The 24,729-nt window shown below is 36.6% G+C and overlaps 1 protein-coding gene and 1 long non-coding RNA gene across 2 annotated transcripts; one reads left to right on the top strand and one right to left on the bottom strand.

Moving 5' to 3' along the window:
* The first annotated feature begins 9,551 nt into the window (after nt 1–9,551).
* On the top strand, nt 9,552–16,809 carry LOC131299184 (PLASMODESMATA CALLOSE-BINDING PROTEIN 3-like). Its single transcript, XM_058324795.1, has 4 exons — nt 9,552–9,830; nt 11,045–11,284; nt 11,542–11,575; nt 16,240–16,809. The coding sequence occupies exons 1-4, from the start codon at nt 9,779–9,781 to the stop codon at nt 16,532–16,534; spliced, it is 621 nt and encodes a 206-aa protein (XP_058180778.1). The 5' UTR covers nt 9,552–9,778; the 3' UTR covers nt 16,535–16,809.
* On the bottom strand, nt 11,689–15,877 carry LOC131299185 (uncharacterized). Its single transcript, XR_009190654.1, has 2 exons — nt 14,965–15,877; nt 11,689–14,870 (listed from the first exon to the last, which is right to left on the bottom strand). It is a non-coding gene; the product is annotated as an uncharacterized LOC131299185 (long non-coding RNA).
* Nucleotides 16,810–24,729: the final 7,920 nt, after the last annotated feature.

The following is a 24,729-nucleotide window of genomic DNA, read 5'->3' as shown; positions in this document are numbered from 1 at the left end:
GGTTTTGTTTGGTTTGATCATACACGATTTTTTTTAAAACTTATCATACGTTATAGTTTGAGCCATTTTATTTGAGCAAAAACAATTTTTTCTTGCTTGCAATAGTATTCTGACAAAGTTGAATCAATGGCGCAAAGACATTTTTAACCTTATCCAATGACGACACTTGAATCGTTTTATAGAAATTTGGGGGGAAAAGTACTAACGCATTAATATTGGTGCTGGTTAATGGGTTTCCCATTTCTTGAGCCAAATTGGCGAGCGAAATGACAAAACCATATTTTCATTTGAAAGAATTACCAACCCTTGAAGGCCCTCTTTAACGCCTCATGCCAAATAATAATTTTGATTTGAGAAATGTCTTATGGACTTGCTCACGTTTTTTATTCAAGTGTGATACGAAGAACTCCATTTAAAAAAAGAAACACTCAAATATAAACATAAATTTATATAAAAGATTTAACCTATCATAGATTATTGGGACACTAGATAATAATGTTTCATGATGATTGAATGATTTTTGAAATGCTTGTTGTTTCAAGATGCGCTTTGGGGGCAAGAGTACTCCACTTCGGACTCAAAATGGTGTTATGCTCATGGTGCTGTCGTTAGTGTTGTGTCCCAAAACTACGTCGTTTTGGGGGTGTTAAAGAATTATCCTTTGTGCTACTAAAACTAAATCTCTGTTATTATATCATACTGTAGCCAAAGACATAGGATTTGGAGAAGATAAGAAGGGAGATGGCCTGAAGTGAGGCCTTCAACATCATTGGAACCAACCCACGTCAGAGCTCACCCACAAACATGCGACCACTGATGTAGAGACCCATGTTTTAAATTCGATACTTTAAAGTGTTTAAACGAAAATTAGAATATTGGGATAATGTGAAACGTCGTGTGAATATGAGATTTGGGGCGAATGTGCAAGAACTTGGAGGCGAGAGGCGTTAGTGTAGTGCAAAGATAATGGAGCATATATATAAGAGTGTATGTGGGTGTGAGAACCACACAATCCACCCCTCCCTCTCTCTCTATCCGAACTCTCTCTCGGCTCTCTTTCTCTCTCTCACTCTCAAACTCTCACACCTCAAAATACTTCGAACCCACTTCGATCTGCAGCAAGGTTTTCGCATTCAAGTGTTCTAGAGCTTGGAAATTCATGGGTTTGAGCTCGAAGACGAGTATTCGGTTGATTCAAGGCTTTCAGAGCTAGGGCTTGCTTGATTGAGCTTTGGTTTCGTTCTTCAACTTTGAGGTAGTGATTTCTTACTTCTATTATGTGTTTATGTGTTGATTTGGTGTTTCAATTGTGCCCTAGATCGTTGCTTTTGTTGTTGAATTTGTTCTTGTGAAATCTGAAAATCGTGCACTGAAAACCCAGGTTCTACTTATAGGAGTTTTGACCTTACCGGTAGAAACGCTATCCTATAATATCATTTTGTGAAATTCTGATTTCCTACTGGTAGAAGGTTGCGTCCTATAGGTAGGGAATGAAAATTTTACATTTTGGCAAAACTTCGAAAGAGGCACAACTTTTTCATCCGAACTCCATTTTTGACAAATTTTATATTGGAATTGATGTATGGAAGGTCTACTTTCTAACGGTGTGGTCTCATAGCCTAAATCTAAGCCAATAAGGTTTGGTAGCCAAAATAAGATAGATATGTTCGTATACCACGGTAATCATTTTTCCTTAAAATCGTGGAGTGAATCACGAATGTTCTTAAGTTTGCCTAAGTACTTAATTGAATGGTTTGACGAGGCTAATGGTCTACTAGGCTTTGTAGTGGTCGTTGGGTTCTGTATGAGTCATTTGACACCGAAATGAGGGTTTAGAGAACATAAAAAATATAGGTGGGCCAACATTGTATGTGTTGACATGCGATATGAAAAACAAACACGTAGAACACTTCTTTGAATTAAACAACGCAAGACGTGGATACATGAGACATTTTTCTTATGTTTGATATGTGGTACATCTCTTGCGTAACTTATACGGTTTTATGAGTTGCAAGGTGGAAATCTATGAATCGCTGTGAGAGAATATCCCTTGATATGTGAGTATAGACACCCCAATATGGGCTTCAAAGGTTCTTTAAATGTCCCGATGATGTAATAAAGGAAACAATACTTTCGAGAGCTTGGATAAAAGACTCCCTCAACCAAAAAGCCCAAAAGCCCTTAATTGGACCTAGAATACCGCGCGAAACACTTCTGCACCGCATGGCATATTAAAATGTATTATGCCGTACGAAGTCATGAGGTTAACCGCACGACATTTCAAGTAAAGTTCCGACTGGCTCAAAAAGCTGTCGGCCATGCTCACTTGAGCCACAGCTACAAAATGGCTTAGCTGAAAAAGACACTTCTAGCCCACCTAGAAAAACACATCCCCCATTTGAATTCAAAATTATTGGCTCTTACCTATAAATACACCCCTCCACTCAAAAGAAAAGGGTCCCAAGGTCTTAAAAGAAAGGTCTCAAGCCTTGAATCTCTAATCTCTTTCTCTCTCATTGCCCATACACCCCATTTTCTTTCATTTCCAAGCCTTGAGAATGTTGTTCAAAAGACATTCTCCAGGTACTTGCTTTCTCAAAATGCTCCATTTTTCTCCTCATCATCAAAATTAGTCTTTTATGTGGCTTTGTTCGGTTGCCAATTTAGTTTTAGTTTTAGTTTTGTTTTCAATCATTACCCTATATATTTCTCCAATCATTACCCTATATCTTTAATTATTAATTTCATTTCTCTCTCTATCTCTTTCCAATGATTACCCTATTTCTCTCTCCACCCACTACCAAAACTAAACTAAACTAAATTACCAACCAAACACAACTATTAACTTTAAGATCTCACCCACCAAAACAGCCAACAACCACTCATAGATACACTCATCCTATCTCACCTGATCTCATCCACGTTCATCCATCAACATCCGTCTTTATTCAAGCTCAAGATCAAAGGTAAAAACCAAATTTTATTGGGTTAGGCTCAGTCCTAACTCGGAGGGAACTTTTCTGTAGTCAGGCTTACCTCATTTTGGTTAAATACTGACTAAAAATATTTTTGAAAACAAAAGCAGTCACTGCGCAGGATATACCACACCGTGCGGCGTTTTGATGCGTCACACGGCGTAGTATGTTCAAACGCACGGTCTTTACTAATCTCTGTTTATTTGGTTAGACTGTCAAGATCATGGTTGTTCTTCATCAAGCTTGCTTGTATTGCTGAAATATTGTCATCAGTATCTTCATAACAAGACCATATCTACAAGCCATGCTTTATTTCTTAAACAAGACCTTTTTGCTTTCTCAAATGATTAAATACATCAAAACTTGTTTCTCGTTCATGACTTGAAGAAAGGGGTGTCATTCTGAAGTAAGACGGTAGCTGGGTATTTCTAGATATCTTTAAAAGTTACGCACGGGATATCTAGAATACCGAGCGCTGCTACGGGTATTGATGAATAGTCTGATAACAAAATAGGTGGGCTGCACGGCGTATCACAAGACCATGCGCGGTATTGTGATAAACCGTGTGATAATGATTCTGATCTGGACAGTCCGCTGTTTAGTTACTTCATTTCACAATATCATACTCTTATCATCCCTGTACATATAGCACCACTCGCACGCCAACGTAATATATTTTTCCATGTCCCTTCCCCTCTTACTTGTTTATTAAAGAGTTTCATTTTTCAAAAGATTTATGAAAATTTTCCTTCTTTAAAATGTTTAGTAGAAATCGGTTTATATACGGTGAACGGGGTGCTTTTCAACAAAACCTTCTACATTCATAACGTGGCTCCCGAACCCAAGAGTCTCGACGTTTTCTTTAGACCAAAAACCTTTTTCAAACGAATTCTCGATTTCTCGGATCATCCATCTCAAAAATCCGGGTGGCGACTCTCGAGCACGTGCCGATCGGGGAGCCTACAGTGAATGCTTGCATGGTGATGAGAAACTAATAACATAATAATAACGAGTTGATTGAGATGAAATTATCCGTACTACTTGTACATGAATAAGTCTTCATTGTGAATTCATTATATGTGATTGAGATAAATGACTGAGTTGTGAAGTGTATTGGAGGAATTGTGGTACGGTGACCTATACTATGTGATGTGATTCAGTTCCTATAGTGAGGGAGGTACTTGAAGGGAGTAGCGGGACTTCATAAACGGTCTGAAAAGAGCACTCGCTTATGACGCGTGATATGGAATTGCAATAGCGATGTATATGAGTAAACGTAAGGGTTTGTTTGATGAATATACAAAAGAAATGATTGGTTGTCGAAAAAACACCATAGAGTCATGTATCCACAGGTCATTTTCTCTAAACGTGTGTCATTATGACTAAAGTGAAGTCGAGGACCGGATAAAGTAGATGCGGGATTGCAACGGTGATGTATATGAGTAAACGTAAGGGTTTGTTTGATAAATATACAAAGAGAAATGATTGGTTGTCGAAACAATACCATAAAGTCATGTATTGACAGGTCCTTTTCTTTAAACGTGTGTCGTTATGACTAAAGTGAAGTCGATGAACGGATACAGTATTTAGCCTAGGATGTTGTGGTTAGCCTAGAACCTTGTTGTGTAGTCATTATGTTGTATTATTATGAACGACGGTGAGATATTTATTATTTTTCATTCTGTTTTAAACTTGAGACATAGTAATTTACCTACTTTATTCATTTCGCATGTCCTCTCATTTGTATATAAATAGTTGTGTAGATTTCTCTACTGGGTTAGTGTAGCTCAATCTATTATTTTTCAGGTGTGATCCCGAAGCAGTAGTATGGAGTGAAGTACATGCATTCTAGTGCATATTTTCAGAATAGGTAGTAGGGGTGTTACGAACCCGACCGGACCGAAAAAGACCGAAAAAACCGAATATTTGGTTCGGTCTTCGGTCGGTCCAAGGCCATTTTTTGGGGGTTCGGGGTGGACCGAACCGAACCGAACTAGGTTCGGTTCGGTCTCGGTTTTCTGAAAATTTATACGCACCGAACCGAACCGAACCGATTACGGACCGAACCGACCGAACCGACCGAACCTAAATTGGACCGAACCGACCGAACCGATTGAATAATATATATTATATATAATTATTAAATCCTTTTAATCTTGACCGTCAATCTATTAGAGCTTTAATCGTGACCATCCACTCCTCCCAAACCCTACTCTGTTATACTCCTTCAGTCTTCCACTCCTCCAAAATCAGAAGAGTCCCCGCAGCCACTCCATTTCCATTTTCCCCTCACTCCCTCAGTTCTCTCCCTTCTCTCTAACGTTAAACCTCCACGATTTGCACCACCGTGCTCCACCAGCGCCGTCCTCGCCTCCGCCGCCCCCATCACGTACGGCGCCTTGTCCACCATCCCCGATTATCAACATCAGCACCGCAATCAATCTCCATCCGCCACCACTTCGGTAAGCAGATCTGTTCTCTCTCTGTCTCTTTCTCTCTCTCTCTCTCTCTCTCTCTCTCTTTGTCTCTCTGTCTCTCTCTCTCTGTGTAACGGTGTAAAATCAGAAAAAAAGAAAAAGAAGAAGAAACGATGTTGCCTGTTGGTGTGCAAGATTCGAGGGTGAAGACCAAAACTGAAAATCGGAGATCATTTACGGGAGTGAAATATGTAAACAAGAAGTGATTTTTTTTTCTCTCTCAAAACCGTTTTCTTTTTTTTATAACATTTCTAGAAAACTTATACAGAAAAACCGAATTGAAAATCGGTGAGACCAATTTTGATCCGATTTTACACTGTTGATCTGTTTGTTGCCTGAAAATCGATGTTGAAAAACCGAATTGAAAATCGAATTTTCGGTGAGACCAATTGAAAAACCGAATTGAAAATCGATGTTGCCTGTTGATCTGTTTCTTTTTTTTTTTTTCCTGATTTTACACTGTTTTTTTTTTTTATCCGATCTCTATCGTTTTTTTTTTTGAATCATTTTACACTGTTTTTTTTTTTAACCCGACTACCTGTGCACCAAAGGTATTAGGCGCCTTTTGGGGTTGTGAGTTCACTTGGATGGCGAGATCGGACACCAGTGAGGGAATGAACACAGTTTCAAATTCAGGAGACATTTTTATTTTTCAGGAATTGAGCATAGATGGCCCATAATCACGTCCAACAAGCTTGGATTTCTCCAATTTTGGGTTTTTGTGGATGACATAATTTGAGAAGTTCTACTTTATGTTTCCAACATTGTATCCAATTTCGTTTCCTTCACATAAAATATGTTATTTGTCCTTGTACCCCCTGCTTCGGGTTAGGTTATTAGAAATACTTATGGGCCCTAGTATATCAACTAGGTCAAAAGTCCAGACAAATTATCAAAACAATAGGCATGTCCTAGTCAAATGCCTCTAAAAAATGGTTAGTGGGGCTGACCAGACAAGCCTCAAACACCTTGTGATAAGCCGGCTGCCAGCTGAAGCGATATATGCTTGATGGCCAACCTACCGATACCTTTTTTTTCCTATTTTTTATGTTCAAAATGAGGGCTAGATTGTTGGCAACTTGGCGTATTTTGAAGTATGGTGGTGCAGTTTTCAAGCTGGGGATGGTTCTATATTCTGCTGGTTCTGCATTTCGTAGCATTTTGTGATAATAATGACTGGGATTTTCATGGGATTTTGTTGACATTAGTGTTTTGAATTTGGTAGATTTTAACTTGAACTTGGAAGTATGGTGGTGTTGTTTTCTGACGGACACTTTAACTGTATTCTGCTAGATTGTTGGTATTTTGTGTTTTTGTGATGGCTGTTTCTGTTTTTTGAAATTTGGGATGGCTGCTTCTGATGTTGCAAAAACTCATATAACAGTGGTGCTAAGGATCGCAAAGTTAGGATTCTGGGTGTAATTTTTTATTTTTGATGCAAGTATGCTACTGCTATTGTATTGCGAAAGTTAAGTAGTTGGTTTCAAACTATATTCACTCTCCATTGGGTTATTTGTTCAAAGGTTGTAAAGATTCAGTGTTCAGCTCTTAAATAAATCGTGAGGCATAGAGACAGAAGATGATTTGGCCTCATAGCTGTCATTAGAGCTCCAAAGATGGCAGCTTGAAATTGTGCACTGTATCGTATTGCGATTGTGCTTTCACAAGAATATTTTGGTGAATGGATGTTTTGAGAGTAATATATCTTGTTCTCCTTTTCTTCGGCCGTTTTTCCTTTTGTATGGGAAGATTTAATTCATAGTGGAATCGATCGGGTTAAGCCAGATTTTTTTCTTTGATAACCCACTTTTATTGTGATGAGCATAGGGATTCTCTCATTGGTCGGATAATGCAATCCATGCCCAAATCTTCTACTTTAAATAGAAAGCTCAATTCTTAAAATCTCAATTCAATACAGAAAGAGGGGATTTTTATTTATTTTTTATTTTTAACATTCACAACAAAAAGCTTTGTTGTATCAGTACAGAAATAGAAAGCTTTGTTGTGAGCAAAAACTCTTCTTTTGCCATTATCAAAAAAACTGGTGAAATTGGCCCACAAACAAAAAATAGCTTTATCAAAAAATCAGAAGCAATGGGCTTATTTTTGGCCCACTATTAATTCTTTTTAAATTGGCCCATTTTGAATTTTTTACCTTTGGCCCAACTAGGCCCAATTTGGGCAGCCCGAATTCCCCGAATTCCCCGACCGGACCGAATTCACCCCGAACCGAATTGGACCGATTGTATTTTCGGTCGGGATCGGTCCTACCAATTTTTTCCCCAAACCCGATCGGTCTTCCATACCGGTGGACCGAACCGACCGACCCCGAACCGATAACACCCCTAATAGGTAGTAAAGGAGACTTATGGACATTTTGGTAAAACATGTTTTGAGGATGTAATATAACCAAACTCTTGGAGTTGGATCTGTAATTTAATGACTAGGACATGGTGAACTCTTTTGGGGTAATATGTAAGATAATGTGAGGAGTTTTATTTATGAAAAACTATATTTATTTATGTTGAAAATCGAAGGCGTGACAACCGATTGAACTAGAGCAAGATAGACGGATAGAAGATGAGGAAAAGAAAGGGCAGAGGAGGACGAGATGGGGCAACGGTCGTAAACCCTAGGCGTTGTTTCCTTTTAGAGCTGGGGGGGGGGGGGGATTTTTTTTGTTAGAGAGAGAATGTGTGGTTTAGAGTGAGACCTAACCGGTAAGATTGAGTGGTTTAGAGTGAGACCTAAGATTGGTGTGTATTGTAATACTATATGAATCTCTTTAGCTTAGCCTAACCGGTAGAGATTGGACCCAATGATGAGACTCCAACGCATTACATTATGCTATAAAGTACCATAAAAGGAACACGTTATCACTTGGATCATCCTTTCTGCTCTAATTCTATATCTTAAATAGTGTGAATTACAATTCAGAATTTTGAAAAACTTATCTTGGAGAAATTTTTCAATGTCGGGTGGGTACCACGTCATCCGGTTGATGTGGTACTCAAGTGGGCACATCCGAGCCGTCCAAAAATGTATTGGACAGCTCAAATTAAAACACTATCTCTCCTCTCACCCCCACACTCTCTCTCCTTTTGCTCTCTTCAAATTCGAGCCGTTCAAAATCGAAATGAATGGCTCGAATGTACCGAGCAAGCACCACGTGATACTCTCGGTGCTAAAAAATTTCTCCTTTCTTGGGTTCAAATCAGAATTACTTTCAAAATTGTGCATCCCTTTCTATAACCGTTGGGCTCGAAATCAAAACATGACGAAAAGTCACATAAGTTGGCCCACCGACATCACACCACCCGCATCTTTTCCTTTGTTTTATTATTGCCTTCCTTTTTTACGCAGATGGAGAATTTTTTAGTGGAATAGTGTTTTAAGGATCAAAATAAAATATTCAATTTCTAATAATAGTGTTAAGGACAGTGCATTCCATAATAGAGTCTGATTTAGGTTGTCTTTTTACATTTTCTCGGCCGCGAACAGATTGTAGAATTATCCGGAAGAGTCTCAACTAGAAATGGGTCCTTTTTTTTTTTTTTTGGAATATTTCGAAATACCCAAAAAAAAGGGTCCTTTTTTTTTTTTTCCGTTACTGATAATTTTCAAAATTTAGATTTTATTCGGCTAATCTCTTTCGAGAGATTATTCCATTCCCGTAGGGCAACGCCACACCATTTTCAACCACAACATTGAATGTGACTAAGGCCCCGTTCCGGAACGTAAAATAAGTACTTATTTTTTAAGAAGGCAATTTCAAGTTCAAAAATAATGTGTTTATGCAAATAATTTTTCTATCAATATGGATCTTGTTTAATAAATCTCATCAAGATTTTTAATACATTGCAAAAAAAAATTAAAAAATATATTTTTTATTTACATTATTTTTGAATTTAAAAATATAAAATAAGTTGCTTATTTTTTAAGAAGATTTTTGGAACGGAGCCTTACACATTTATTTTGGGTCCAAAACCCAAATGAGTGATGGAAGGAGATTTTGAGTATCACGTAGTGGTACCCGCAGACGTTGAATCATTTTTTCGAATAAAAACATTCTAGTAATTATTCTAGTATCTTTCCTTAATAATTCGATCACTTTTTTTTTCCTTTTGCTATTAGTATACCTCCATCTTTTACATCCCACCACCATATAGTGCTTCCTCCGTTTCGTACATCTTGTCTGCATATCCCCCTACTTCCCAAAACTTATCAAACCCCCCTCTCTATCTCTCTCTGTCTCTCTGCTTGCCTCAGGCTAACGCCATTGATACAGCCTCTTCTTCTTCTTCTAAACTTGGTTTACCTTTCGCCATGTCTGGTTTAGTGGTCGCGGCTCTTATTTTGTCCATTGTTGGTCATTCAAGTAAGCACTAGTTTCATCCTATTTTCCTCTTATTAATGCCTCCTATTTGTGTTCTGATTTTTTGCCCATTTGATGTGTGCTAGTTTTTTTTTTTTCTTTCTTTCTTTCTCACCATGCTTCTTTTTGTGTGATTAATGCTCATGACACCTAGCAGTTCTTCTTCTTTCTTTTTTTCTTTTTTAATTTTTCGAGTTTGTAGAAATAAATGGGTCTTTCTTTTGCAGTAAATTCTGCAAAATGTGTCTCTAAAGTCCATGATAATACTTTTTATTTCTCTCTAATTATCTTTTCTTTTGAACTACAGAAACTTTTTTAGTATTAATTTTTCCTTGTTTTTATTTTTATTCACATCCCTTCACACTTTTTTCTTGCTTTTGACTATATAATACTAAATATTTTCTGGCTTTTCAGTGTAACACAGGCTCACAGTCTCACTTCTATAAGATCTACCTCTACCAAATTGTTTTTGTTATTTCTCTTAATTGTTGTTATTTTCCTTCAGTTTTTTTTTTTTTGTACTCCTTAAATAGGCATCGGTTGATCTGAACTTTGACAATGCCTTCCAAAGACAAATGCCAATTTTCTTTAGTAATAATTTTCAGACTTCCCACTTATAAAATTATTTGGCTTGAAAAATGAGAACTTGAAAATAATAATATAGTTTTGCAGAAAAATTTAAAATTTCTCTCAAGTCACTAGATATCGTGGGTGTATACGAAAAATTATTTTTGCAAATTCTGAGATTCTAGCTTTTCAAAATCACTTTGGAGTGTTTACCAAGAATTCTAGTAATTGATTCTCGAATTCTACAAAATTTTGAAAAGCCAAAAAAGGAATGAAATTTTGAAAATCTCAAAGCTGGGTTTTTAATCATAGTTTCACAGATATGGTAAACATGTTTATTTACTGCTATTAAAATTCAGAATCTCCAGCTAGAATCTAATATTTCTATCCAAAGTTATCGCAAACACACCCATCAAAAAATATTATAATTCATAAAAAATAATATCAATTTTCTCACAAAAAATGCATCTTTTATAAGAAGTTTTTGTCGGTGGAGTAATTTCTGGGTAGTGTACAAAAAGGGCACCCTTTTATTTTCTACTCTTTTTTTCCCTTTTTCTTTTTCAAAGAAATTGCTGTGGTTTTAATTTCTTGTCAATTAATCACTATAATCCCCCAAATTAACACCATCTCTCTCTCTCTCTCGGTAGGTGCAACATGGTGTGTGTGCAAGGAAGGAGCGGGTGATGCAGTGCTACAGAAGACACTGGACTATGCATGTGGGGCTGGGGCTGATTGCAACACTATTCATCAAAACGGGGGCTGTTACAGCCCTAACACCGTCAGGGCTCATTGCAATTACGCAGTTAACAGCTATTTCCAAAAGAAAGGCCAAGCTCAAGGCTCCTGCGATTTTTCTGGCACTGCCTCCGTTACTACTACTGACCCCAGTATGAGCGCCCCCCCCCTTCCCTTCACATTCTTTATTTTAAGTCCAGGTTCCGCTAAGTGTATTTTTCAAGTGTGAGACATGTCATTCTCTCACGTGCATCACTTTAATTTGAAAAATAAGTAATTATTTCAGTTAGTAGAACACATCCTAATTATAATTTCTCTATTAATCAATCTTCCTCTTTTTTTTTCTTTTCTTTTTGTGTTATTGGGTACTAATTTATATTATTTTCCATTTTGGTTATATATTTTACAGGCACTGCCGGTTGTGCTTATCCTGCTAGTGCCAGGTAAGTTTTTCTTTTCTTTTTCTTGGTATACACTATACAGGACAATGGTTTATTCGATGGGGTTTCGTTTTTTTTTTTTTTTTCTCTTGGTGTTTTCCTTTTCTAGAGAGGTTATTCAGTGTGTGCTGCTACAATGCCCAATGTGCCCTTTTTTTTTACCCGGACACCTGAGTTATCAAAAAGACACTGAAACCTATATAATAGATAACTCAGACAGTCATTTATCCTAACGTGAAAAATCACACGATAAATCACATTACGTGGGAAAATCATTATTTGTGCACTCGTTAAAAATTTTAAGATTGTGCGCTGCGCTCATTCTCAAAGGCAGTTGAAATACCTGAATTCTCGTTTAGTTAAAGCATAAAAAGGATATGGAAAAGCCTTATTTAATTTGCAGCATGTCACTTTTGGCGCTCTTTGGTTTAAATTTTTGTATGATTAATTGCTTTTTTCTTGTGGTAAGAGTACATATAAAATAAAGCGATAGCACTACAGGAACCCAAGTCCAAATCTTATTTTAGAGGGTAAAAAGTTTAGGTTAGCTAGTTTGATAATCTATTTGGGGGGCTTCTTTGGGACCAGCTTTTAACTATTTAAGAATTCCTTTTTTTTTTTTTGAAAGGCAACTATTTGAAGAATTCAAAGGACATCTTTCGAAGTTTAAAAGAAACTACGGTCCCCTACGCCCCGTGTCCGCTATTTGCCTAATGGATTCAATAAATAACACATATTAAAAATGCTACCAAAGTTTTTTAAACAAAAAAATATGAATATATTGATCGTCATTGAGATATTGAATAACCAAGTCTGAATGCGGGGGTTAAAGTCTCTCTGTCTTTTTCCCTACATGTAACCTTTATTGGGATGGGCATTTCCCTTCTTATGGAAAGCATTGCTTTTTATAAAAAGCATTTTTAGCTCTCCTCCTTTTTATATTATATATATTATATATATATATATATAAGTATTAGTAGATTCCATTTGGGTGGTGTGGAAAAAAAACCTATTAAAAAAAAATACGAACCGTGTAGGAAAAAGAGTCCTGAAGTACAAAAATGGCGGAGAATTAGCGCGTAATTGTCTTTCCAAACCCACACCCCCCCCCCCCCCCCCCGCATATAGTATTGAGCTTTTTAAAATGTTTCGATCCCTCTATTAATTGTATTGTTGCTGAATCAAATGAGAGAAAGAGTCCCGGCAACCAAAATTCAATAGAGATAAATTTTTTTTATTATGAAAAACGACTTGAATTTGAAAGGAAAGAATAATAGGAATTTACATTAGATAGCTCTAGACACAAATATAAAACTATGAATTTATGTCACACCCAAACTTTCCTTTAGACATACCGAAAGAGATCCGTTCATTGTCAGGATTAAATCCGAGCCGTCGGATTTACGATCTCCAAATTCGGTCTTGATGAACATCTTTATTTTAGGGAAAGTTGTCTTGATAAACATTTTGGTTGTGAAGCACCTTTTATTTTTTTCACTTTTGATTGGATCAATGAGAGTTCTTTTTGTGATTTTTGACTCATATGTTAATTTGCATCATGATGTCCTTGACTCATTACGCATTCATTGGTGGTATTATATAGCTCTTACTTTTCCCTTTCTTCAAAGACGCATCAATTATTGACGTGATGGTATCCAATGCATTTTTTTTTAACCCAAGGTAGGGTAAATCTAACTTGGGTTCATAGGTACAACCTTTACAAAAAGACAATCCCGAGCCTCTAACCCTTCAAAAACTAGGTTTGTTTTACTTTTTAAAAAGTATTTTTCAAAAGATTCTATTTATATTTTACTCTCTATTTCTTTCCACTTATTATCTTTATTACTCTCATAAATTTTTTTTCAAAAACTAAACCAAACAAACCATAGTTATGTCAAAAACCGGAATACTGTAGTGCGTAATTCGAGCCCTTCAAAAGTGTTTTTAATAGCCCAAATTTGCTAAAAATATCTAAATATCTTATTTGTAGGATCCTGTTTTGAAATATGAACCATTAACCAAAAAAATGAACTGCCCGAACCTTGCGCTATCCGGGCATCCATAGTTGTTGGTGGGTGTGTGATTGAACATTGGGCTAACCGAAGTTTAGGCCTTGTTCTCCTTAGTTATTTTTAGGGATTTTTGGCGTTTTGTCTTTATCCAATAAAATTCACGTTTGTTAGTTTTGCCCCAACTATTTGTGTTTATTGATACATCTCGATGAGAGGCACCAAAAAAATTTATTTTTTTTACTAATTATATTTAAAAATATCTAAGATAAAGCCTAAAAATTTTTAAAAAAAATTGACTTTTGGGACTTTATTTAGGATGTTTTTATAAATAAATTTTAATTATTTTGATTTTTCTCATCGAAATAAATCAATAGTTCACATAAAAAAATTGTCACAAAATTAACAAACAAGATTTAAAGCCTTGTTTGCTTTGGTTTTTGGAAAAAAAAAAATTCAACTCAAAAAAAATTCATTATCCAAACTTCTCATCATTATTCTTCACTCACTACTCTTATCTCCTATCATTTTTCTCTCTATCTCTCTCCATTCGTTATCTTTACTTATAATCATTACTCTATTTATTTCTTCATTTATAACCCCAAAAAAATTCATCCAAACACAGCATAAATTAAGACAACACGGCTAAAAAAAATTCAAAAAAACAACGGAGAACAAGGCCTGTTGTGATTGTAGTGACAATTCATGAGGTCTGTCGTACATTGATGTAATTAAAGACAAAGGTTGTCGCCATCACTTTTGTGTGGGCCACATCTTTCTCAAAGCCCTTGGATTGGGACTGTACTGCAATTTTGGGATTTGAGTTTGACGATTTTTAGAGGACTGTGCAGTGTAATTCCAGAGCATTAAAAGTGCCTGATATTCGGGTTGAGCATTAAATTTAAGATTCGGATAATAAAAGTGCCTGATATTCGGATTGAGCCTTAAATTTAAGGGGAATGATTTTCGCGATCAAAAATAACCTAAGGTGCTCCATCTTTTGTCTTTATTTGACAAATTTTCTAAATTACCCTCTCAATCTGAAAAATTTCCCCCAGAAAAGTTCCTTAAAGTACGTAAAAATGTGGAGTGTTTGAGGTGTTTTGTGCAGTGTAAAAACCTATAAAGAACTCTTCAAGGAAAAAAAAAGAACTTTACTACGGAAAAGTTTTAGATTGAGAGGGTGATTCAGAAAGTTTGCCTAATGAAGACAAAAGGTGCCTAAGACTTTTTTTGGAGCGCAAAAATCAGCTTCCTAAATTTAAACGGAAAGAAAAGATGCTATTGACCTAGATAACTTAGCCATAGAGCGTGCTCACAGAGCGTGCGTTGATCGCGATGTGAGGCCCACTAATTTAAACAGAAAGAAAAGATGCTATTGACCCAGATAACTTAGGCACAGAGCGTGCGCTGATCGTGATGTGAGGCCCACTATTGAATGAAAACTTAGATGATTAAATTGAGTGCTTTTAGATATCGGATTGAGCTGATTTTTGGTGGGAGTCTTTGAAAAAATATTTTTTAAATTTAATGACCTATTCGAATCGTTTGTATAAGACGCATAATGGGTCCCACATCACAATCAGTGCACAATTATGCCCAAATTATCAGTCAGTGCACAATCTAGCCCAAGTTATCAGTGTCTGACAGACTTACGGAAACAGAAAACGCTGGGTGTTTGGACGCAAGGATAATTTACAGATGAGTCACAAACTAGGCAATAAAAAGAGAATCAATTGGCAAAAGGCTTGGGCCTTGTTTCAACTAAATTACAAGTTGTAGATTACAACTTTTTTATTTTATCTTTATTCAAATTTTGTTTCTCGCGTTTGTTAGTTTTTTGTCCAACTTTTATGTATTACTCCTGTTGGTTAGTCTTGACGAGATGAATCGGAGAAGTAGAAAATTATAACTTTTATCCAAAAATTTTAGGACTTATCCAAGACTTTTTTGGGCCTTTTCTTGGATATGTCTTGAGAAAAATTGGGTTGAAGTCAAATTTGTTACTTTTTTGATTCCTTTTGTCGAGTCAAACCAATAATACATAATAGTTTGGCACAAAACTAAAACTTACAGTTTAGCGAAAACAATGCCTTAAGTACTTAATTATCAGGAACAAACCAAGACTTCGTTTGAGTCGGCTGATTCGTTTTTCTCATTGAGCTCTATCAAGAAAATCGTATTCCATGTTGTGTGATATGTTAATTCCAATCCAAAGATTTTGGGGGAAAGTTGCTGCTCTCTCTTTCCTATTGCTCCTTGCATTGTCGCCGAAACTTCTTTGATATTCATATGGTAGTCCATTGTTCCCTACTGCTAATGTGAAATCCTAGTTCCGTCGCTGGTAACGAGTCCAACGAGCTCAATGGGATGGAGAGGACTCTGTCCACTCTCCTTTGATGCTTATGAGATCAAACCTTGGGTGGAGATCGACGGCATCACCAATCCATAAAAAGGTTTAGATCTTTCCGAATGTGGACAGAGGAAGTACCTCCGTTGAAAGAGCTGTTGTTGAAAGCACTCGAATTGTTTTATACGCTTCAACAAACCCATTGTTTTAATTTTTCTGAACTTCCTATGATGTTTTCCCTTTTGGGCAAGCCATTGTTATCACACTCTTTACTCTTTTCTTATTTCTTTTGTTTTATGTTGTTATAGTGCTGCTTCTACTAGCACAACTCCGGCGACGACGACAACACCCTCAACTGCCACGCCCGGCACAACCACCACACCGGCCACAACAACAACACCGTCCACAACAACCACCACCACCACTCCCGTCACTGGTTCCGGTTCTCCTTACATAACAACTCCTACCGGTGTCCTGGGGCCGTCTGGAACCGGCATCAACACCGACGTCAGTCACGGAGGGTTTACGCTCCGACGGACTAGTTTCTCCTATTCCGTAGCAACCCTCATGGTTTCAGGACTTGTGCTTTTACCATGGGTTTGAAAAAACAGAGGAGAAGTGGCTTATGGTTGTGGGGTACGTAGTATCTGGTTCATGTGGAGGTGCACAGGTGGGGTACTATGCATGTGATGATACTATTAGTAGTATTAGGAGATGGGCTTCTGTTTCCTTTAATTTTGGGGGTCCTTTTTGGTGGTTCTGTGGCTATGCTCTTTCTTTCTCTCTGTGGTGTCTGTCTCTAGATCGTTTGACTTGTTAATTTGATGCAACAGTGCACCCCATGTTCCCAGTTATATAAAGTTTAGACTATTTAATTATTATGTTTTAATTATAAGTCTTGTTAGTACTCCACTTTGGAAGTGTTATAGACAACAAAGCATGGTGGCCTTAGCCTATATTCCCATATATTCACAATATATTTCAGCCTTTCTTTTTTTGGTCCCATGTTGGCCTTGAAATAGTGTTTGTAGAAGCCTTTTGAGGAAATTTGTTAAAAAAGAATACAAATCATTTTAGGGTCAGATTTTTGGGCTCTTCACGGGCTCGCTATATATGGGACCATTAATCTTGCAGAAAATTCATGTAAATCAGATACTAACTAGTAAGATTATAAAAATGTTATTGCTAGAAAGGAAAATCTGTCGTGTTGGATCAAACCCATTTATACTAGTATAAATTGGAGAGTCTTGTGTAGATATTTTAAAATAACGAACGGTTTTGATAGTTGAGAAACGAATAGGGAAAATTGGAGGTGAAGAAGCTGCTCCATCTTCAAAATGACCTCTCAGAATGGTACAGTTTTGGGGTAAAAAATGAGCATGTGTTTGAAGTGTGAACTTATTGAGTGAAAGAAATATCTAGATCTCACGATCGATAAATCTACAAGAGTGTATAGTATGCCTGACCACGGTAAAAAATGAGCATGTCTTTGGAGTGTGATCCAATGGCCGAAAAATCTCTCAGCACAGAGGCACATGAGTTTTGGAGACGGAGAAAATCGGACTTCATCTATTGAGGTAGGATTCTTTGTACCGAAAACTCCTATGCCTCTGCTGTAATATTCTTCTGCAAATTTATTCCAGTTAACTACAGTATTTTATTTGATATATAAACTGATAGTACACGAGTAACTGTAAAATCTCCTATAGAATTTATTAATGTATGTTCTTTCTTAATCCTCCGACCAAGACGCTATCTGGTCTACTAATTATTCACTTGAAAATCTCACTAATACCAAGAAAATATCGATATATTTTAAGGTTCCAAGGTAGCCCAAATCAGACAACATAGAGACGTGTGAAAGCATATATACATAGGATCGCACAACAGGTCGCCCAGAAAATCATTCAATTTGGATTCTAACTGATACTTTATGGAATTGAGGAGTACACATAAACAATTGCGCCTACTTTATGTGAAAACGGTCATACTCGTACTTTAGTGCACTTTTAATGTTATTGGGCCAAACGCCTCTTGACAATTCTATTAACTTGTAGTAATGCGACTTGCATTTCTATCTTGACTACTATACAAAGGCTAGTATCAGACTACTATACAAGGGTATCAGGCCTGAAACGGAATGATTTTGATCGAACTCTAAAGAAAGTTTTTTTTTTCCTCGCTAATCGGAAGTTTGTATTAGCTCACGTGCACCTCATTAATTTTAGGGTTCGAAATTAATGATCAGGCGAACTTTTCAATAATCCCGAAAATTTTGTTGTTGTCAATGGTCAGGTGGGAGTCTTGCCTGTGAGTTTGAGAAGTAGCCTTACTTGTTACCATTTTCCCAACACACGACCTATGAAGTTATCATTTGTTTCTTAATTATCTCTAGCATTTAAACTTTAGATTTACAAAATTGGTCCTTAATCATTTGATGCGGTACTTTTGGTTAAGGTCTTGGGCATAGAGGTTATTGTATTCTTAGGTTATAGGTTCGAAATTTTTTACGTGTTACTATCAATCCCACTGCAGTCAATCCATACAAAGTATTGTTCCAGCTGTTGGGCTTCGTTCCTCAGGGATTAGTCGAAAAGCATGCATAAGTAGACCTGAATATATTAGCGTAGCTAGAAATTTGTACCAATGGAGGCACAATCCGTACACTCCACTTTGTTGTGAAAATTGAAACGGTTTTGCTATTGTTAGTCTATTGGGTTGACGATAATCACACTAGAAGACAAGGAAAACACGTGTTTTTGTGAATCTTTCACATCCTTTAATACACATTCACTCATTTACTATTGTCAGCCCATTGGACTGATTTTAGAATTTTCCAAATTGAAAAACACATCCATCACTTTTGTAAGAATCTAAAGATGCCTTAACTTTCTTTTGAACAACAAGTGGAGTGGAGTGCAGATGGTGCCTTCCCTTACTCTCATGCATATGGGCAGGGTTCGATTTCCGTAAGCACCTATCCCCCTCCCTAAGTTTCCTAGGATAGAGTAAATTAGGATTAACGAATGACACACACACACAAAAAAAAAAAAAAAACTTTGGTTTGAACTTTTCTTCAAAATATGTTATTTAAAAAGTGTTTAACTATTTTTTTTGGGTCAAAAGTGAGAAGATTATATTAATAAACGCCTAGAGACACTTACAAAATGGAGATCATTACAAAGAATTTGGACAAAGCCAGACTAATCGTCTAACAAATACAAAACGAGTAAATCACAAGGCAATCGATGTTTTTCATTCTAACTCAGGCATGACCTAACGCAATAACGACACTTTTAAACTACCTAACATCTAATTAGAAGTCTCAAACGAGAAAAAGTGCAAAATTAAGGACAAAAGACACCAAATATCCAAACGATCAGATGCACTCCAACCAAAGATCGATGAACGCAACAATGAACTCCCAAGAACTACAGATCTGTCAATGCGTCACGAGTTGCCCCGCCAAAGACATCGTGTAGGGGCAGAACGTTAAAGTACAAATATCACTGTGAAGCAACTTCGATTGAGAGAACCCGGTCTGTAGACAAAATTCGTCCAAAGACGAAACTAACTCTCATAAAATGAGAGACAAAACTCTCACAGATCAGACGACAAATTGTTGATCTGGTGTAACACCCCGACTTTTATAAACAAATAAGACGCTAAAAAGAATTAGAAGAAAAATAATAATAATAATAATAAGAGCTAACATTTAGCAAGCCACTTACCATTAGGATTTAGAGAGTATACTAAGTCGTGACTCAAGATTTATAAAAATTAGAGAATTTTCAGTGTATAGATCTATCAATTTTTATATATCGCTCCAACCCTGTTAACAACAATGCGGTATGTGCTCTCGCAAGGCAAAAAAAACCTGTAAGGAATAATCCGGAAAGAATCGGATAAGATACTCAATAGATATAGTTGGATTTTTTTAGATTTAGTCTAGATATTATTGGATATTCCTAGATATCACTAGATAACAAAAGATTTGTTTAGATTTTATTAGATATCACTAGATATTACTCCACTAGATAATGAAAGATTTGTTTGGATACGATTAGAATAGACTTGATCTCTTTACCTGCTTAGTATAAATAGACATACTCTCTTCACATTCATTCCACACCACAAGCACACACCTCACGGCACCGGCAAAAGAAAGACACAAAAGAGAGAAGGAAAAGAGAGAGTAAGGGAGAGAAGAGAGTAAAGAGGAAGTGAACAGAGGAAGAAAAAAAAATATAGAAGGTGAGTTACCCTCACAGCCCTACACACTGATCACACATGCACTTGTGTAAATCCTTGTATTCACTTCTTTTTGTAGTAAAAGAACGAAAGTGGAAAAAAAAATGCTTTCAGTAATTAACTTCCTAGGATTAGTCCACTTTGGATCAAAACAATTAATAAGTTTCCAAAATTGATCATATATAATTTATTCTTTAAAGTTGTGGGTTTAGGGCTAAAATTGAACCAAGCTTTTCGAATAGCTTGTGCTCGGCTCAACTCATTTTATAGACGAACCGAACTCGAGCTTAAATTTTAGTCTCGTTTTGTGATACTAGAAATAGAAGAAGAAGAAGTAGATTAAAGGAGTGTGGAGAAGGAAAATAGAAGTATAATACATACATATGAATGTCGGCAACTATACTGCCATTACCATTACCATCTTTTCTTCTCCAAACTCTTGTTCCTTTCTTCCCATTACTATTTCGCGGCTTGAACCAAAAGCTGCCGCCGCCACGGGGCAGCACCACTTCATCATGCACAAACCGTAGCTGCTGTTCTTGTTTCTCTTCCTTGGTTCACACTCTCTCCCCTTGTTTTTGTTTTATTCTTTAATAATTACATAGTATAATAAAACAGTAACAATAGAAAACAGAATGTAGGATAAAAAATAAAGAACTAAGTTGATAGCCGATTAATTAACATTATCACATAATTATGTGGCCAAACAGATTCGCTAATTAATCAGTATACGCGCGGTACATTGTGTGCTTCACTGTTCAGGTGAGTTACGCATATACTCTGGCTACATAATTCTTTTGGATCATTTGTGATTGTTTTTATAAAATGTTATGTTCGAATAAATTAAAAATAGACGTTTTGTACGAAAGTGTCATAGTGCATATTAAGCACGACTTTTTGCGAAAATGAATTTTGCGAAAATGAATTTTAAAAGGAACATGAGATTGAGTTTGAAAAGAAAATGAAAAGTTTTGTGGCAACATCTGGGCAGCGAGTTATTTGTGGGCAGTGAGTTATTATAGACAGTGAGTTGCTCTTGGCACCTATCGATGGATATTGCCAAGTATTCCCTTGGATTTGATATCATTTCCCTTGTTTTGCTGGGGTCGCTCCCCATGCTGCCGCCGGTATTTCGCCCAGTACAGATTCGAGACCGGAAGTTGTTAATAAATATTGTTGATTTTATGATTATGGGATGTTTATTTCGAATATGCCATATTTTATGTTTTGCCACGTTTTATGGTAATTGTTTATGATCTGCAAGCTTTATTTAAATTATCCCATGTTTTAATGTAACTCTAATATATTGTAACTTATTGAATCGGTTTTGTGTTTTCATAAAATCCTTTTAGGGGATTAGGGTTAAAGAAGGCTAGCCGCTCCATGTGGAGGATTCCAGTAGTCATTACCAAATAATATGATAATAAGTGGCACTTGTATGTGTGGGCCACACTGATGTATTATAATCACTATTAGACTGGGCTGCTCGCGGTCTGATTCGTTTCGGATTTCTAGGAATCCAAGGACCAAACCACTAGTTATGGTTTTTACAAAATGAAATTCGTGTCCGAACTAAAAGTCTTACGGTCTGATTCCAATCCGATCTGTGACTCACGGTCGGTTACGGTTTTGTCAATGGATTTTAGCAAAAATAAAGCTCAAGCATATATCTCACAATAAAAGGGAAGAAGGTTACATTTAGAATTAAGTTTAACACCACGAGAAAGTACTTGTTACATAAATTACAAAAGGCTTACTTCAGAAATCAAATTCAAAAGAATTTAAAACACTAGTAGGATTGTATCATTATAGTATATTACATATCATAAAAGAACCGGAAAAGAAATGAACTACTGAAACTCAATTAGGGTTACTCATAATTTATACGAAAAAGCTACGATTTACTCCCTATATTTTATGTACATCTACACTATATCCCATTATTAAGATAAAATATTAAAATTGGTAGAAAAAAGTGTTAACATTACTAACAATTTATTATATAAATACACACGCATGCGCGCGCGCGCGCACACACACACACATATATATTATTTATATAAAATAAATATCTCATGGTCCGGTTCGGTTAATCCATGGTTTCGTAATGAAAATGCGTGGACCGAACCGCGAGTCACGGTTTTCTAATTTTTCAATCCGTGTCCAGACCATTAATCCACGGACAAAATCCAAAAGGTACGGATCGGTTCGGTCCGGACTGATTTCACGGTTCACCGGATTTTTTGAGCAGCCCTACTATTAGATAAGTTTGTATTTGGTGTGCTAGACAGTTCTGAATGTAATATATTTTATTTTCAAACCTGAGAGTTTTTAAATTAAAGTAAAAAAAATCTATGGTTTTTGTTTTTAAGACCTCACGAATTTTACCTTTTAAATTCGGGTCGTGACATTTAGAGAGACGAAAAAAAAGGAACAAGCAAATAAATGGCGTTGGAACAGTACTATGGTTTTCCCCTTCCGCCGCTATACAAGGATATAAAACCCACAGGAGAAGGGAGAAGATGAGTTGTGGTGGCTAGAGTTGAGATAGGGGAATGGGAGAGAGGGGGTTGTTAAATAAAACCAAGAATCGATTTAAAAGTGTTTAACTATCACAAAGTGGTAAATTGCATTTGGCCCGTAAAGTTAGAACTATTTTTGGTAAGAATACAAAAGGTTGAAACATTTATGGCTTTCCAGCAACAATTTTGAGGAAGTGTTCTAATATATAGTTTTTGAAATCGAAGTAGAGAACTATTTTTGCTCAAAGTACAAAGAGTTTTTTTTGGAAACATCCCTCAAACTATCCGCCAGGTTTTTACTTAGTCCTCAAACTATCAAAATGGTTTACTTAATCTTCCAACTATTGGCTTGCATTCTATGTTGTCCTTCTTGCCAACTTCTGTTAAGTTCCAAACGAAAAAAAGCTCACGTGGGCCACACATGCCCTAATCCCCACAACTGAAAGGGCGAGAATGCCATTCCACACACAAAACCCCTACACACAAAACCCCCATCGCTCGCTCTCTCTCTCTCTCTCTCTCTCTCTCTCTCTCTCTCTCTCTCATATACTCTGATTCCATGCACAAAATCCTCATCTCTCTCTCTCTCTCTCTCTCTCTCTCTCTCATATACTCTGCATCTATACGACTCATCACTCCACAAGATTCTTACACACACAAACCCAGAATTTTCTGACGATGAAGGCCTAAGGGGTGCAATGGACGATCGATTGAGGCAAGGAAACGAGCATTCCCCAAACTGTAAGTTTGCAATTCCAGTTGGGTTTTCTGTTATGGTGTGTGATAAAGTTAGGGTTTTTAAAATCTGGATGGGTTTTGTTTAATTTTCGTTTGTTTATGATACACACACACATACACACATATATATGTATATGCGAATATCTGCACTGATTGAGGAGAGAAGCTAGGTTTTAAATATGAAAGTTGGGATTTTTCACATTCCCATGCATTGTCGGATTGTATAACACAAGTGGTCCCATTTTTTGATTTTTTTTACTTACCAAAAAAAAAAAGTGGTCCCATTTTCTGATTTTTTTTCTCTAGGATGTTGTCCCCCACTTCGAGTCTTACTAGTCCCCCACCTCATGCATTTTGTATATTTCTTTTTCACCTTAGTATAATATCTTATTGCTTTGTGGTTGTTTGTGGGTGTATTGCAAATATAAACCCTAAATTCTTTTCAATAAAGGTCCACCATGGGGGAAATTTCTCTGTTGAAAGGGGTAGGAAATGCTATGTTGGTGGCCAAATAAGCTACATTGATTATGAGGATAAGGATTGGGTCTCAATTCTTGATTTGAAAGAAATTGCGAAAAATGTGGGTTAACTGATGAAGTAGACTTCTACTACAATGTCCCTAGTTCAGTCCAAGATGGAAGTTTCATTATTATGCAAATTTATAACCATGTAATGGATATGGTTAGGCATATTAAGGATGATGTAGTAGAGATATTTCTTGTGATTTCTAGTGGTTTGGAAGATGTGGCGAGTGGAAATACCATAGAAAGGTTAGGAGATGTGGTAGATGATGGGATGCAAGGGGATGGTGACTCAGAGTCTGATGCGAATTATGACATTTTTATTGACAGTGATTATGATTTAAGTGATGAAGATGATAGGATGTATGAAGAAAATGTTGATGTGAACACAGAATGGGCTGGAAGTAAGAATAGTATGATTAATGGTGATGAGAGAGATTCTGAAGATGATCTGATGTATGAGGATAAGGAAGATGTTTTAGATTCAGATGATGGTTTCTCTAGTTTGAATGAAGCTGAATGGGAGGATGAGCAAAGAGCTAACAAAGCATAGGTTTTTAGGTCACTGAAAGGGAGAGAATAACCAGTCTTTTGCATGGGCATGCTATTCAGGAATAGGGCCCAATTGGCTGGAGCTATTAGGCATCATTCAATTCTGCAAGGGAGAGAAATTAGATTCTTAAAAAATGAGACCACAAGGGGTGAGGGCTAAATGTAAGATTTATAAGGAGGAAGAGGGCAAAATTGATGGTACATGGGAAATTTC

This window comes from Rhododendron vialii, chromosome 8a (assembly GCF_030253575.1).
Source record: "Rhododendron vialii isolate Sample 1 chromosome 8a, ASM3025357v1".
NCBI lineage: Eukaryota > Viridiplantae > Streptophyta > Magnoliopsida > Ericales > Ericaceae > Rhododendron > Rhododendron vialii.
Note: the sequence above shows the minus strand (reverse complement) of the source record. Positions and strands in the feature narration are given on the sequence as shown.

Bases quoted from the DNA above. Each gene is read 5' to 3' on its own strand.
- LOC131299184 (XM_058324795.1), top strand. From the start codon at position 9,779: ATGTCTGGTTTAGTGGTCGCGGCTCTTATTTTGTCCATTGTTGGTCAT. The intron at 11,285-11,541 runs GTATGAGCGCCC...TATATTTTACAG, and splicing joins CGTTACTACTACTGACCCCA to GCACTGCCGGTTGTGCTTAT. The intron at 11,576-16,239 runs GTAAGTTTTTCT...ATGTTGTTATAG, and splicing joins GCTTATCCTGCTAGTGCCAG to TGCTGCTTCTACTAGCACAA.